General features: G+C 56.1%; 1 protein-coding gene across 2 annotated transcripts in view; it reads right to left on the bottom strand.

Annotated features, from left to right (window-relative positions):
* Positions 1 to 9256: 9256 nt before the first annotated feature.
* Positions 9257 to 15224, bottom strand: part of MID2 (midline 2) — a 64355-nt gene continuing 58387 nt past the window's right edge. For both annotated transcript variants that reach the window (XM_082289665.1, XM_082289666.1), the window contains exons 9-10: positions 12391 to 12598; positions 9257 to 12209 (exon numbers count right to left, since the gene is read on the bottom strand). In XM_082289665.1, the coding sequence (XP_082145791.1) occupies positions 11807 to 12209; positions 12391 to 12598 (611 nt within the window). In that variant the 3' untranslated portion in view covers positions 9257 to 11806. The remainder of the gene's footprint in view (positions 12210 to 12390; positions 12599 to 15224) is intronic.

The following is a 15224-nucleotide window of genomic DNA, read 5'->3' as shown; positions in this document are numbered from 1 at the left end:
GAGCAATAGGATCAAGGATGGTCTGAACACCTGAATCACCATTTGCCTTTCCTTGCCCTGTGTCCTGGAGGTGATTTGTCAGAGCAAGGGTGCCCTGGGTCCAGAGCCTGGTGCCCAAGCCCAGTTAGGCTCTCCCAAAGGAGACATCAGAGATGAGGCAGCCAAATCCACACTGTGTGTTCCCATCTCCCTCTCCAGCGGTGTTTTTGTCTGTGGTTCCTGTGCCTCACCCCATGCTGAGGGGCTGCAGTGAGCTCCACTGAGCTCCGTAGATCAAACTCCCAGGATTTACGTGGGGGGGAAGGGGATGAGCAGAAAAGGTGACTTTAGGTGTTCTTCTTCTGCAGCCGAGGTTTCAGAGCTGTGGCTCTTGGCACCCACATCCTCCCAGCTGGGGAGGGGACAGTGGGAGAGAAGGGAGGCCTTTGTTGTGGGAAATGGCTTTGGCAGCTGTGGTGGGGCAGGTATTTATTGAACCCATTTTCACCAGTGGATATAAAAATGGTTTGCATCCTGATCAGGCTGCTGTTTCCTTCTTCTCCTGTCACGTGCTCCTGCTGCCACTCACCCAGTGAAGCACTGCAGCTCAGAGAAGGTTCCTTGGGGTGCCCAAATTCCCATGGGTACCTTTGGTAGAGATGGATGGGGGCTGATGGGGGCAGTTTTCTGGAACTTGGGGCTGCACCTGCTGAATGGAACAGTCTGGGCAGGGATCAGCATCACTGTCAGCACTTGCCCCCCAAAAGGGTCTGAAAGTGAAATGGGGTCATTTCCTGGCAGAGGGGAGAGGCACTGCCTGGGGATGGGTCCTGGGGATGTGGCACCTGGGGACATGGGTTAGTGGTAGGCCTCGCGGTGTTGGGGGATGGTTGGGATTGAAGGTCTCAGAGGAATTTTTCAGTCTGAATGATTCCATGTTCCTGTGTGCTGCAGGCTTGCAGCAGGAGAAGCAGGCTTGGAATTCAGGATAATCTCCATGTGCTGAAAAAATAGCACAAAATCAATGATAGAAAGTTCAGTAATAACAAGTGCAAAGCACTGCACTTACACAGGAGGAAAAAAAAACACACAAGAAGATGAAAGGAGGAATAATTGGCTCTGCAGTAGATTCCCTATTTTTTTATTTACTGCCCATTTTTTATCAAAGCAAATTCCCAGAGCTGGGGCAGCAGGGCCAGAGACAGGTTTGGACACTCATGGGGATCCCAGGGGGTGTGCAGAGGGGCTGGGACATTCCCTGGGTGTCCCTCCTTGCGCCAGCACCTTGACCCAATACCAGGCTCTGCTCTCCCTCGCATGGATGATTTCACAGCCTGACTGTGACCACAGGCAGCCCCCACGCTCCAGAGAAAGCTCAAATGTTCGGGATAAAATGATGCCTGGGCTGAGAGGGACCCTGTCATCATCCCAGATGGACCCCTGGCAGGGCAGAGCCAGCAAGGAGCTGCAGCCCCTCATCACCCCTCAGCATTGGAGTGACTGCAGGGCTGGGAGCTCCAGGCTGCAGGGACAGAAGCACTGGAGTTAATGGATGGGGAGCAGGATTTGATGTGCTTTAGTGTCTGTTTGAAGAGTCATGAAACACTTGGGGCTATTTAATTGAAAGTAACTGTGCAAAACCCAGAATTAATTCCTATTAAACATCCGCAGTGACATTTTCTTAAGTGGAAATTAAACAGGGATTAAGGTGAAGCCTCCTAAGATTCTCCTGTTGTGACCAGGAATATTTTAAGGCACAGGAGTATGTTAAATTTGAAGAGATGAGCTGATCTAGATGCACTCGTGTTTTTCCCTCTCTCCGTGTGGCTGCTCAGGCAAGCGGGGGGAGCTGGAAGTAGAACCACAGAAACATGGAATCATGGAATGGTTTGAGTTGGAAGGGACCTTAAAAAAACACCCTGTTCCAACCCTTGGCCATGGGCAGGGACACCTTCCACTATCCCAGGTTGCTCAGAGCCTCCTCCAGCCTGTCCTTGAACACTTCCAGCAACGGGACAGCCACAGCTTCTCTGGGCACCCTGTTCTAACAGGAAACCCCATGTGAGCTGTCAGTGTGTTTGAGGAAGGAGAAAGAACGGACAAAGAGAAGGCTGGGAAGAAGAGAGGGCTGGGAAGAGTAGCCAGGAGGGATGGAGTGTCAGGGAAAGGAGATGAATGGGGCACCTATCCCTCTCTGGGGCTGAGCCCTGGTCATTGGAGCAGCAGCCACATGGATCACACTGTCCCACCGACAAGAAGCATGACCTGCTCAGAAGATAAAAATTTGGCTGGACATGAGGGCAGGAGAGCTCCTGTGGGAATACTGGGGACAGAAAGCTGCGTTTTTATGATTATTGGGTTCCTGGCAGAGGCTGCGTGACACCGTGCCCAGAGCTGCAAGGAGGAGGCTGCTGCCCACCAGCTCTGATTAGCATGAGGCTCCCAGTTCCAGGTCCGGCCATCTCCTCATCCAATGTGCTATTCAATTAATTAAATATTCTCTCTTCCAGATTGCTGGCTGAGGGTGACACACGCTTAATGAACAGCTGCAGGTCCCTAATCACATTGGCAATTAGGAATGTAATTAGAGCACTTGCAAATGGTTTTCATGCTGATAAAACATGACAGAATGGAGCGTTTTCACTCACTGTCAGCTGCCAGACAATCTGTTACCCATCTAATGGCAATTTAATTACAAATTCCTCCACTACCCTGGTTTCCGGTTGCTCGGGTCCGTGGCTTGCTTGGGCAGCTCTTGGGTTCTGCTGAGGTCACCTGGCATCACCGGCCTGGAGCTGGGCACGGAGCAGAGGGATTTCTGGAAAGGTCCAGGAAGTGGTTCTCTCCCACCTGGCTCCTGCTGAGCCAGTGTTTAGACAACGCTCTCAGGCACACAGTGGGATTGTTCAGGTGTCCTGGGCAGGGCCAGGAGTTGGACTTGATCCTGATGGGTTCCTTCCAACTCAGGAGAGTCTCTGATTCTATGATTCCAAGGGGATTGAGGGGAAATCCAGGTTAAATACAGTGCGAGGGCAGGCCCAGATACATAGGAAGGGCTGTGCAGAGGGCACAGGGGGAAGATCCCAGCTCCCATGGAACCATGCATGGTCAGATTGGTTTACATTACCTTGACTGATGCAGGGGAAAGTCCCACCTGGCTGAGGAGCCTTGAGAATATGGGTGTTCACATGTGACATCTGATGTACCCATGTCATCAGGGGTGAAAGGCTCCCCGGCCATTAACCAGCCCCAAATTGCTCCAGCGCTGCCGGCCCCGGGCAGGTGAGGGATGCAGTAACACAGAGGGAGCATCCCGACCTGGCCACCTCCCCCCTTGCCCACTTGCCCAGGCCACGCAGGGTTTGGCCACCTCTGCGCTGTTGCTGGTGGTGACCGCAGTGGGCAGCGCCTGTGGCTGCGCAGGGGACGGGGCTCAGGCTCCCTTGTGGCACGAGGATGAAGGTGCTCTGTGGGCTCGCAGGATGCTGCTGTGTATTTGTGCCGTGAGTGAAATAAAATAACACTGTAATTTTGTCATCAGCAGCACTTCTCCCCATCCTCCAGGTGCTGTGTGAATGCTAAGAGTGTGTTTAATTCATTATCAGGGGGAGCAGGATTAAAAAGCCCATTTTACAAATGAAGACACCACTCGAGAGAAGTTACTCACATCAGGGAGACACACAGGGAACAGAACAGAGGGATTTTAATGACAAATGAAGGGCAAAGGTCTGCCAAATGATGGACATATATTTTGGTACATGAAAGCTCAGAGCCCAGGTATCAACTAAATCATCAAACCAGCTGAAGGTGGTGATGGTTCCTCGTGACCATCAGTAATCAAGGCAGCTGAATTCATGGCTCTGATGGGCTTTGAGGAAACTCTGCAGGTCATTTTCTCATTGTTCTGGTGTTTAGCTTCCTAGAATCATAGAATGGTTTGGGTTGGAAGGGACCTTAAAAATGATCCAGTTCCATCCTCCAGTGCTACCCAGTTCCTCCCACTCTGCCCTGCAGCCCCCTCAAACCACCTCACCCATGGCTGCTGCCCTGACAGCTCAGCAGTGGCCCCATCACTCAGGGAATTCCTGACGGGCTGTGGTGGCAGAGGCACCTGTGCATGGCAGTGGGACGGTGCTGGAGCGCAGAGCAGAGACAGCGGCTGCATCACGCAGATCCAGCTCCATCCAAGCATCTGGCTGATCAAAGGCAGCGAGCCAGCACAGTTCCTGTCAGCGAGGAGCTGTAATGAGGATTTTCACGCAGACAGCCTCTGCACAGAGAATCCCAGTGATGGATGTCAGCCTGCTCGCCTGCGTAAATAAACAAGGACAAATTAGAGCCAGGGAGGCAGGAGAGCAAGGGCCACGTGGAGAGAAGGCATTCGGCTCACAGTGGTGGGAAATAGGGGGCAGGGAGGCTGAGGCTGAGGGAATTTCTGAGGCTCAGTTGCTCACTGTAGCTGCAGAGAGCCGTGTGTGCCTCGGGGACCAGGCAGCCCCTGCTCTGTGCAGCCCCAGATCCACTGTCTCGTGCAGAAGTACCCACGGGAGCCTTCCTGAGCCCCCCTCCCTGGGCAGGACTGGGACCCCACTGCTCCCTGTGACATGTGGTGACAGGGGCACTGCTTCAGCTCTGGGGGTCCCAGGGTCCCCTTGCCCCCCAGGTCCTTGTGCTTTATTTTCTGGCTGGTGTTTACTTTTAAAACTCCTGGGAGTGCTCGGCTCCTCGCATCCTGCTCTGACCCAGTTCTTGCTCGTTGCCATGGAGAACTGGACCCAGTTCCATTAACAGTCCCTGTGCTGCTCCTGCCTGGCTCCGAGGCTGGGGGATGCAGTGGTGAGCCTGGATGGGATGTTCTCAGGAGAGGGGCCAGGTGGGATTTGCAAGGGTCAGTGAAGGGCTGGAGTTTCTAGCTGCCTGTCCCAGGTGGGTCAGGACAGTTGCAGCAGCTCAGGACAGGCTCCTGGAGCCCAGGACGGGCTCCTGCAGCTCAGGACGGGTTCCTAAAGCTCAGGATGGGTTCCTAAAGCTCAGGAGAATTCCCGAGGTTCCCCCTGCAGCCATTTTTAGTCTGAGACACAAGCACTGATGGCCTCACCACCTCCCTCCCGCCTCCATCCCTCCCCTTCACATGTCTTAAAACCCAGAAATTCTTCAACAAAGGCTTCTGGTCTCATTCCTGGTGTTGTCCATTGCTCCACAGCCAGGCCAAGAATATTTAGAAATGCTCAGATATGTCTAATGATCAAGAACCCTCAGTTTTAGGGGCTGGTTGTTCAGATGAGTGTTTAAAATCTCAAATTCCATCAAGGATTAATTTGGGCCAGCTCAGACTCTAACTCATTTGCCCTGCGCAGTCTGTGAGCACCTCAGGGTGTAATTTTCTTTTCTGTCCATTTGTTTAACTATTGGGGTTTTTTTTCCAGCCTGGAGCGAAATCACCAGTTAAAGGGATTTTCATTCCCGGATGGGAGGGCTGTAGCATGTGTTCCCAGTGAGGATTATCCCATCCCAGTGCAAGCCACTGCTGCTGCAGACAGGACAGATGAGACATCTTGATGTCACTCACTATATAAACCCAGTGATTTCTCTTACCTCTTAATTTTGCAGCTCCCCAGAGCAGGGGGGGAAGCCCCAGGGTTCCCAGGCAGATGGTTTTTAAGCTTTGTCAAGGGAGGGTTTCTTTAATTTCCTATTTCATGAACTACAGAAGAAATGAAAAGTAAAAAGCCAACACCAACCTTCCCCTCAGCCCCCCAAAGCCTGCCATTAGCCTTCCCAAGCCCATGCCACACGCTGTTTTTCCCCTCCTGGCTGACGTGAGGAATCTGTTTCTGGTTTGATTTTCAGTATTTGTGACGCTGAAACCTCTTGTGTTTAAAGCACATTCCTGGAAAGCAGCGGCACAGCTCATTCCATCATCTCAGAGCAGCCTTTCCCTTTCCATGAAACAACCTGCCATGTGAGTGATGGTTTTAAATTGGCTCTCACAACAAGGGATGCCGTTTCCTAGAAACCTGAGGCTGACAGGGAAAGGCACCAGATAAAGCAGGAGGCGAAAGGGAAATGCTCCAGCTGGGCTCCTGCTGGCACTGGCTGTTCCGGGGAAATGGGCGACCAGGGACTGCAGCCCTTGCCCAGCTCGCCCCGGTCTGCGGGCGTTGTGACAGAGCCCGGGCCGTGCCAGCACCGGCAGGGCTGCGGAGGCGGCTGCGCCCGGCACCGGCTGGAGGGGAAAGACGGAGGAGTCCCAAGGTGGCGATGGCTCTCAGGGGGCTTTGGCCACAGCCAGAGGACACAAAGGTGACACTGCCACGTTCCATCCCTGGCACCGTCTCAGGACAGGCGGATCCTTTGCCATCTGCTCTCCCCCTGCCCAGCAGCCCCAGTCACGCCGGTCCCTCTGGCTGCACCAAGCGGGCTCTGAGCCCAGCCAGCCTGAGCAGCCCCAGCAGGGATGAGCTCCTGGCTCTGCTGCCCCAGCGCTCCTCATCCCCCTGGGCCTTGCCTCGGGCTGTGGTTTGCTCTGGAGATGGTTTCAGGGCTGGGATAATGAAGCGCAGCCATGGGAAGCCTCAAAGGAAAACGCCTCCTCCCCTGCCAGGACTCAGTTCCCCATTCCACACGGTCGTTCCGCGGGCAGTGCAGCAATCTCCGGAGCGAGTGTGGCGCTTCCTCTCATTCCATCGGGGTGGAGGGAGGAGGGACGGGGCGGGGGTCACTCCGGCACGTCCGGGACCCTGCTTTGCCAAGGTGCGCCCTTCCCAGCAACTCCCAGCCCCCCACCCTCCAGACACTGGGCTAACATCCATCCTGGTGATTCACAGCTACACCCACTGCCAGCCGGAGCCACCGAGGCAGGAATGCTGCCAGCAGCACGGGGCGAGCAGCGTGTCAGACACATCCATGCAGAGAATTCCGGCTTTTCCGCCACCGCAGAGTCCCTCTGGAAGCGCTGGCTGCACTGAGCAGACGGTCCATGCTGCTGAGCTGTTGTGGCAGCCGGGGTGAGCCCCCGCAATTAACCCCCGAGGGTCCAGAGGCTCATCCCAGACTCTGGTGGGCTGCACGGGGGGCGTTTCCACGGCAGTTTCGGGCTGGGCTGGCGGCAGAGCCGAGCAGCGCTCACCTCTGCACGCCGAGGCTCTGCTGTTCAAATGCCCGCTTGCGGCCGGTCGGGAAATGTTTCTGCTTCGGAAGGTTTTATCTTTCCGTTTCAAAGAAAAGGTTCCCACGCTGGGCCAGTCCCATGGAGGGGGGAGCGCGTCCTCTCCCAGGGACGACCATGGTGAAAGGAGAGAATCTGTGTCCCCTTGCACAGACTGGGAGCAGCCAGATTTTTGCTCTCACTGTGTCCCTGCTGCTCGCTGGGTGCTCACCGGGCTCAGGGCAGGCTGGGTGCCAGGGCTCCGGGTCTCTCCCGCCGTGGGGGCTGCTCACCAGGGCTGGGGTGACCTCTGGCTTTTGGGACCTGTGTCAGGATCTGCTTGACAAGTGGCCAGAGCCCAGGAGCACCTGCAGATCCCTGCCAGACCCCACACACTTGTCCAAGACACGCAGCAAACCAGGCTGGAGCAGTGATGGGACGGGTGAAGGGGATGGGGCTGGGACAACCCCCTGGCAAGCTGCGGTGGTCTGGGGCTACCCTGCCAGGCTCTGGACCAGGGAATACCGGGTCTGGAAACGCAGGCTGTGAGCCCTGGGGACTGCAGCCCCCCACTCCTCGGTGTGGGGCTCTGGGCAGTGGGGTCTTCACGGCAGAAGCAGGAGCACCCGCACCAGACTCAGCCTGTGGCCCGTCAGTGCTGTGCCTGTCACAGACACCCCACGGCAAGGGCAGAGCTCTGAGCAGTGCAAATGCCACAGGTTTGTTCGTAGTGGAAGCAGCAACTCATTCTCCAGGCAGGTTCCATGTGCTGGTGGTTAATCTTTAACAGGAAAAAGCCTGGAGCAAAGGCATAAAGTAAGAAATATTTAATTCCACAGTGTTGGTTTGCGCCGTATGTTTTCCACTTAATAAATATTTTAGGCACTTACGCTCCAAAAAATGGGCTCTGTCTTTGCAGGTTTCTGTGTCTGTGCTCCCCCATATGAGATTGCCCCCGATGCCTCTTCCCCAGCAGTTTCTGCCCAGTGGCCCCATTCCAGCATGGGGAGTCCCATCACCAGCCTGGCCCCACCACGAGCTCCATCCCCGCCCTCTCCAAGGCACTGGGGAGGCGAGAGCACCCTGGGCTCCAGGAGGACACGGCTGGCACTCAGAGATGTTGAGAATCCCCGAGGCCATCCCAGACTGGGGAAAGGGCAGGCTGGCACACTCAGTGTTCTGGATAATGAGACATCATCCAGGGGTTGGCAGCAGGGTGCTTAATATTCATGTGTACAGATGTTTTTGGATGGAGCTTTAAAAGCATACCCTGTACCCAGCCAGCCCACGAGCTCTCCAGGCTGGGCTGAGCCAGCACAAGGAAAGCTGCTGCTGGATGGTCCCATATATCCCCTCCGCTCCTGTGGATGCACAACCATATGTTTTGCCAGGTTTGGGGAATGCTGTGATAAGAAGGTCCCAGGGCTGTCCTCACCTCATGGCCTCCCCCACATACAGACATAGCCAGTAACGTATATATATTATATTATATTTTTTATATATATATATATATATATATATACACACATTAACAAAGAAGTTGCAAAAAAAACCAACAAAAAGGGAAAACAAACCAACAGGAAAAACAACCCTCCCCCCAAACAAAACGGAAGCAGGAATGTTACAGGTGGAAGGGGAGGCTGAGGGGAGCCAGGAGTGCACACATCCCGAACTTGTACACTGGTGTCACCAGGAGCACAGGAACCAGCAGCAGCACTCTGGGCCCCCCTCCATGTCCCGAGCAGGGCCCAGGGATGGGGCAGCTGCTCCCCAAATCATGGTGACACTTGGGTGGGCTCTGCTTTCAGTACCACAAGAGGACAATGTGGGTGACTGGGAAAGGCCCCCAGCCCCATTTGGGGTGCAGGGCTCCCCCAGCCCCCGCCCGGCCGGGTACGAGACACGCGCGGGGGCCAGGGGGTCCCATAATTAGTGCAATTTCATCAGGTGCAAATGTCACGTTAAGGGCTCGTGGTCTCTGAGCTGAGGACGCTGAGTCCTCCCTGAGCCCGTCCGGCAGTGCCGGCGCCGTGGGGCAGCTCGGCACTGCCAGTGCCAGCATCCCAGTGCCTGGCACAGGACGAGCAGCCCCACGGCACCGGCACACGGGGAAGGGACTTCCATGAGACTTTTCCATTAAAAACATCCAACTTAAAGGGTGATTTAACCTCCCAAAGTGAGACGGGGCCATGAGGCAGGCTGTGGGGATGGCAGACGTGCCCCTGCTGCACCCTCCCTGTGCTCCTACACCCCGGGGCTGGGAGAAGCAAATGGAGCTGCTCTGCCTTCTCAGGAGGAGGGATGGATCCCCTGCGCTGACCCTGCCAGGCACCATGGGAAAGCAGCCTGGATCAGAGGGAAACCCCTGTCAGCTTGGCAGGACAGGCAGCAGATCCTTTCCCGAGGAGCTGCCCACCTCCCTTTTCCAAACCCACAGCCCAGACACACGGAGGGATGGCTTGCTGGGAACGGGCTCTTGTACACTCTCTTCCTGGGCAAAGCTGTCACCACCAGACTCACCAACAAAAACCCCTTGGACAGGTCACTGGTGGGGGTCACCAGATGAATTCTGAACTGGCTCCACATGAATTCAACCAGTCTCTTCCCCAGCCCCCACAGGATGAGCCCCAAGGGGCTCTTGCCCTGTCCAAGGCAGCCACTCTCAGAGCCTGGGCTTTAGAATCACAGAACAGGCTGAGTTGGAAGGGGCCCATCAGGATCATCCAGTCCAGCTCCTGGCCCTGCACAGGACACCCCAACAACCCACCCTGTGTTTGGGAGAGTTATTCAAATGCCCCTTGAGCTCTGGCAGCCTTGGGGCCATGACCATTCCCTGGGGAGCCTGGTCAGAGCCCGACCACCCCCTGAGGGAAAAACCTTTTCCTGATATCCAACCTAACCCTCCCCTGACTCAGCTCCAGCCATTCCCCTCAGTCCTGTCACTGGTCACAAGAATGAAGAGATGGGTACCTGTCCCTCCACTCCCCCTTGGGAGGAGCTGAAGATGACAAAGAGACCTCCCCGCTCTTCTTCTCCAGCTGAACAAACCAAGTGACCTCAGCCACTCCTCATAAGACCCCTTCAGATCCTTCTCCATCCTTGTGGCCCTTCCTTGCTCACCCTCTAACAGCTTCATGCCTTTTTTATACTGTGGTGTCCAAAACTGCCCCCAGGACTCAAGGTGAGGCTGCCCCACCCCAGAGCAGAGAAGGACAATGCTCTCCCTGGCCAGATGCCCCCAGGACAGGGATTTCCCTCCTGGCTGACTGAGATCCAACTGACCATGGACCAGGACCCCCAGGTCCCTTCCTGCAGCTGCTCTCCAGCCTCTCATTCCCCAGTCCACACACGCAATCAGGATGGCCCCATCCCAGGCGCAGAGTGCCCCCACAATGTCCCAGCCACTCACATGCCCACTGGCCCCAAACTGTGCCGCAGGCCCCCACTGTGACACAGGGATTGTGTGCCAGCCCAGCTCCTCCTGGCCTCTCAAATAAATCCAGACACTGGAGCTTGGCCAGAGGGCTTGATGTTGGTGGTTACTGGGAATACTGGTGACAGCCAAAGAGCTCGCAGTAACCAGGAGCCTCGGGGACAGACTCAGTCCTTTGCCACAGAGCAAATAGGATGGCTCCACACCCACACCTCCACAGAACCATGGAATAATTTGGGCTGGAAGGGATCTTTAAAATGCACCCAGTCCAACCCCCTGGCATGGTGGAGAACAAACCAGAAGTCAAGATTAGGGGTCATAAATTGAGATTTTGGGTCATAGAGCATAGAGGTGGTCTTTGAGCAGGACTCTACCACAGGCTCAGAGCAGGAAGATTAGTTTTTGCTGCTGGGACACCAGGCAGAACACTAATGGAGGCCTATGTGGAGCAGGGCACTGCTGGCCAGATCCCATACTGGGAAGGAGCAGCTGCAAAACCTCTGTGCCAGGGGCTAGAGCTCCTCAAGGATGCAGCCCTCAAAGGAGGAGGTGGTGGGGTGGGGGTCCATGGCTCTCCACTGCAAGACCCCGAAAATGCATCAGGACTATGCCATCTGCAGCATGGACAGCCACTCGGAACACACTCAGTGCCATCTTCACTCCACAGACCTCCATGGGACCACCACGGGACCACCACCCACCACACAACCCCCCAGTGCTCGCCGAGCCCGAGGGCTCCAAGCCTCATCCACCCCGCCAGGGAAGCTACCGAGCCTCAGCCACACGTAAAGTCCTCCCTGGAAAGTGCTGCTCAGTGCTCTGAGCTGTCACTCAGCTGTCAGCGGGCTCCAGAGCCCAACCCTCCTGTCCCAACCTGCGCCTCATGGCACGCATGAGCCATTCCCTGACCACCACGGCACCTCAGGTCACCCTGAAACCTGCCCCAGCCTTTCCAGCCCCCAAGGGAAGAACCATCCAGGTGACAATCTTCTCAGGGAGCGATGGGAGCCACCGCCAAGGAGCTGCTCCAGCCACTCTTGTGCACTCTGGAGCTCACCAACAGCAGTTCATTCCCAGCCGTGGTTTGAGGTTCTTCCACTTTTCCATTAAAATAAGATGGAGCTGGGTGCGGATGGTGCTCGATTGCTCGGGCAGCTCTCCAGCACGGCTGCCAGCAGGCAGCTCCGGCCACCGGCACCCACCAGCACGGCCAGTGCTGCCACAGGGCACGGGCAGGCCTGATCAGCCTAGTGACAGGCTTTCATTCCTGACACGTATGGGGACTCCTGGGGCCGGCAGTTACACTCCTGCTGCTCGGGGTAATCGATGAAATCCGGGGCGGGCAGCCCCGAGAGGATCATCAGGGATTTGTTCCAGATGGTGAAGGTGGGACACACTGGCAGGATGAAGGAGACCTCGAAGGTGTGGAGGTGGAGGGAGTTGGCCGGGTCGTAGAAGGAGAGCGCGTTGTTGTCGTAGTCCAGGAGGACCCCGAGGCGCTTCATCTGCGGGTGCACCTCCACCAGCATCTCCTTGTTGTTGTGCCGCACCACAAAGTTGTTGTTGCAGCGGGAGAAGACCCAAGAAGAGGAGTTCTTCCCAATCCACTCGTTTTTGGGGGCTGACTTGTAAGCCACGCCGATGGCATACCTGCAGGGAAGAGAAGCTGTGCTCAGCACCCTCCAGCCTCGGCACAGCACCAGGCCCAGCCCTGATGGCCACGACACCCCGTGCTTTCAGAGCCCACCTGCCCGTGAAAGGACACAGGGAGGGCATCTCTGGCAGAGACCGGACTGGGAAAGCATCCCCCCTCACACCAGCGGTGCCTTACCAGGTGGAGGATCCCACCACCACCTCCCAGTAGTGGCAGCCACTGTCGATGAAGACATTGCCGGCCGCGCCGTAGCAGCCTGTCCCGCTGAACCTCTCCGGTGTGTGGCTCTTCTTCAAGGAGCTCTCGTCCTTCTCCATCTGCAGCCCATCATTGGAGATCTTCAGCTTCTTGTGAGCCATCTTGGGGTCCAGCTTGAATGGCTGACCTGTGGGGAGGAGACACATGGATTAGGATTTGTGTTGTTAGCATCATGGTGCAGGAAAGGTGCTTCCTTCATATCCCATGTTCTTAGCTTGGCATATTTAATAGTTGTTTGCTTGGGTGTTTTCCCCAAAACCAGACCGGATCTGGGTGGTGTCCCAGAGCTTCAACCAACTCCTTGTTTGTCAATGATTTCCCTCTGGAAGTCCTCAGACTATCCCTGGATTTGCAAACAAAACCCCAAGATGCTGCAAAGAAGCAAGTTGAGTTCAGGTGGGTTTTGCTGAGGTGTTTTCATGTGAGATGACATAAAGAGCACACAGACACCGGAGAGCATTTCCATAGGGATTCACCTGCTTCAGGACAAAGCAAATGACAGCTGCAGAGAACACCCCAAGTCCTGCCAACACCTTCACCCTCACGTTTTGGTACCAGGCTCGGGGCATGACTAGCTGTGTCCGCCTGCACGCTCCCATTTTTGGCTACAGACACCAAGTCCCAGCAAGGAGAAATACCGACACCACCACGGCAACAGGGTCCTGAGCCTGGGCTGGGGACCCCAGAACAGCCAGGAAACCCTGCAAACAGACACACAAGGAGAGCCCCAGGACAGCTGGGAACCTCTGCAAAGAGCTGCAACATCAGCGACAAGGGCAGCTGCAGAGCGGAGCTCATCCGTGCCATGCTCCCGTACCTGATGGGAGCTTGTGCTGGTTTTCCTCAGAGCCCAATTTGCTGAATAATTGAGTTGAGAAGCCTGAAAGTAAAGCTGCAAATTGGGAGTGACCTGCCCCCTCCTTCTTCTGGCTGCTCTGATCTTTCTGCCGTATCTTTTCCTGGCAGTAATGCAAAGAGACAAGCTCTGAGGAAGTGAGGTATAAAAATACTTGGCTCCATCAGGAGAGAGACACTCACAGCCCTGTTTTCAAAGCCGACCCCTTGCTAAGGTCAGTGTGAAGAACTGGAGCCCAGCCCTTGTCACTGGTTTGTGCTGGTGTGTCCTGGAGCAAGCACTCAACCCACATCCATGGGCAAGGTGTGTGAGGGGCAGGCTGGGAGGCAGCAGCACGTGGGCTGGGATGGGTTAGAGGGTGTTTCAGAGAACACAGCCGGGCACCTGCTACCATCAATCCCCTTCCCAAAGTATCACTCTGGCACTGGGAAAAAATACAGGCTTCACAGAGGTCATGACAGTCCCAACCTCAACCCCCGGCATGGGGGCTGCCAGAAGAAGGGGAGAGGTTCTGACTGTGTAAGAGGGCAGAGCAGCCTTCACTCCCTGCTTCCCCACCATCACCACCCTCTGGGCCTCCCAGTCACTGCTCTCCAGCTCCCCAGCCCCGCCCGGCAGAGAGCCGAGGGTTGCAACGATTCCTCTCATCATTAATGATTCCTCTCATCATTAGCATGTATGTCCTGGGCTGGTCACTCAGATTACCTTTATCCCACAAATTCAGCTTGCTGGGATATTCCCGACAGCCTTTTGCTGGTCACCCCTGCACGAGGCTAGGGAGCTGTGGGGAAGCAGCCGGCTTCGGGACTGGACACAGCCGGCTGCACCCCTGGGGCATTTATCAGCTGGATTATCCCTCCCTTCCCGGCAGAGCTGGAGCGAGCGGAGCAGAGGAAATCCTGTCTGGCACTGGGTGTGTGGGAGCAAAGAGGAGGCAGCCAGGAACACGGGCAAGGTCAGTGGTATGCAGGGATGGAGCCAGGCAGAGGGAGCCGTGCGCTGGAGCTGCATCCCCACCCTGCAGGGCCCCAGACACCCACCCCGCTCCCCTGGCCCTCACAGTGCTCCTGCACCCATCACGGTGAGCAGGGGCTCACCGGCTTGGGACGCTCCTGTCACCCACCCACGGGGACAGCGAGGACAGGCTGCCTGCTGCTTTACATAACAGCTGTGGAAATAACTGGAATGAGATCCCCAGGAGCAGGAGACAACATCCAACACTCAGCCAAATGCGGGAGCAGCAGCCCACGCCACCACGGGGTCAGTGCAGGGGTGCCAGCGGTGCCACCGGCGCCCTGCAGCACAGCAGCTCCTGTGTGCCCCACTCCTCTGGCTGCAGGGGCACAGGGACGGGGCAGAGTGGACAGCTGGGGACTGTGTTTGGCTGGAAATGTGTGGAAAGGAGGGATGGATATGTACTCTGCTCCCAAGGATGCTGCAGGCATCCACCACGTTCAGCCCAGAGAGCAAAGCAAGCTGCAGGGACACAGGGACACAAAGCCAGCCTTCCTGCCTTCTGTCCCTCCTCTCTGCCTGCAGTGGCAGTGTCCCTGCTCCCACCAGCCATCCAAGATGCCACCTGTGGGGCACAGGACACCCACACAGCACGGCTGCCAGCACCACCCTGTCCTCCCTGAAGACATCATCTTCTGCAAAGAAAGAAAGATGCAGCACTCAGTAATGCTGAGTCATCAAGTCATAGGAAAGCCATAAATCCATCTAAATCTATGACTCTTTTCACAGATTCCTTGCTGGGAAGCTTCTGTAGGCATAATCCTGATCCTTAAAAACACCTGCACTAACACGATTCAGTCAGTAGCAGTGACCCCGCAGCCCACTGCTCAGGCATCAAACCCACTCCTGACATCTCACATGGGATGTGGATGGAGCCATCCTG

The sequence above is a fragment of the Coloeus monedula genome, assembly GCF_965178545.1.
Source record: "Coloeus monedula genome assembly, chromosome: 12".
Classification (NCBI taxonomy): Eukaryota; Metazoa; Chordata; class Aves; order Passeriformes; family Corvidae; genus Coloeus; species Coloeus monedula.
Note: the sequence above shows the minus strand (reverse complement) of the source record. Positions and strands in the feature narration are given on the sequence as shown.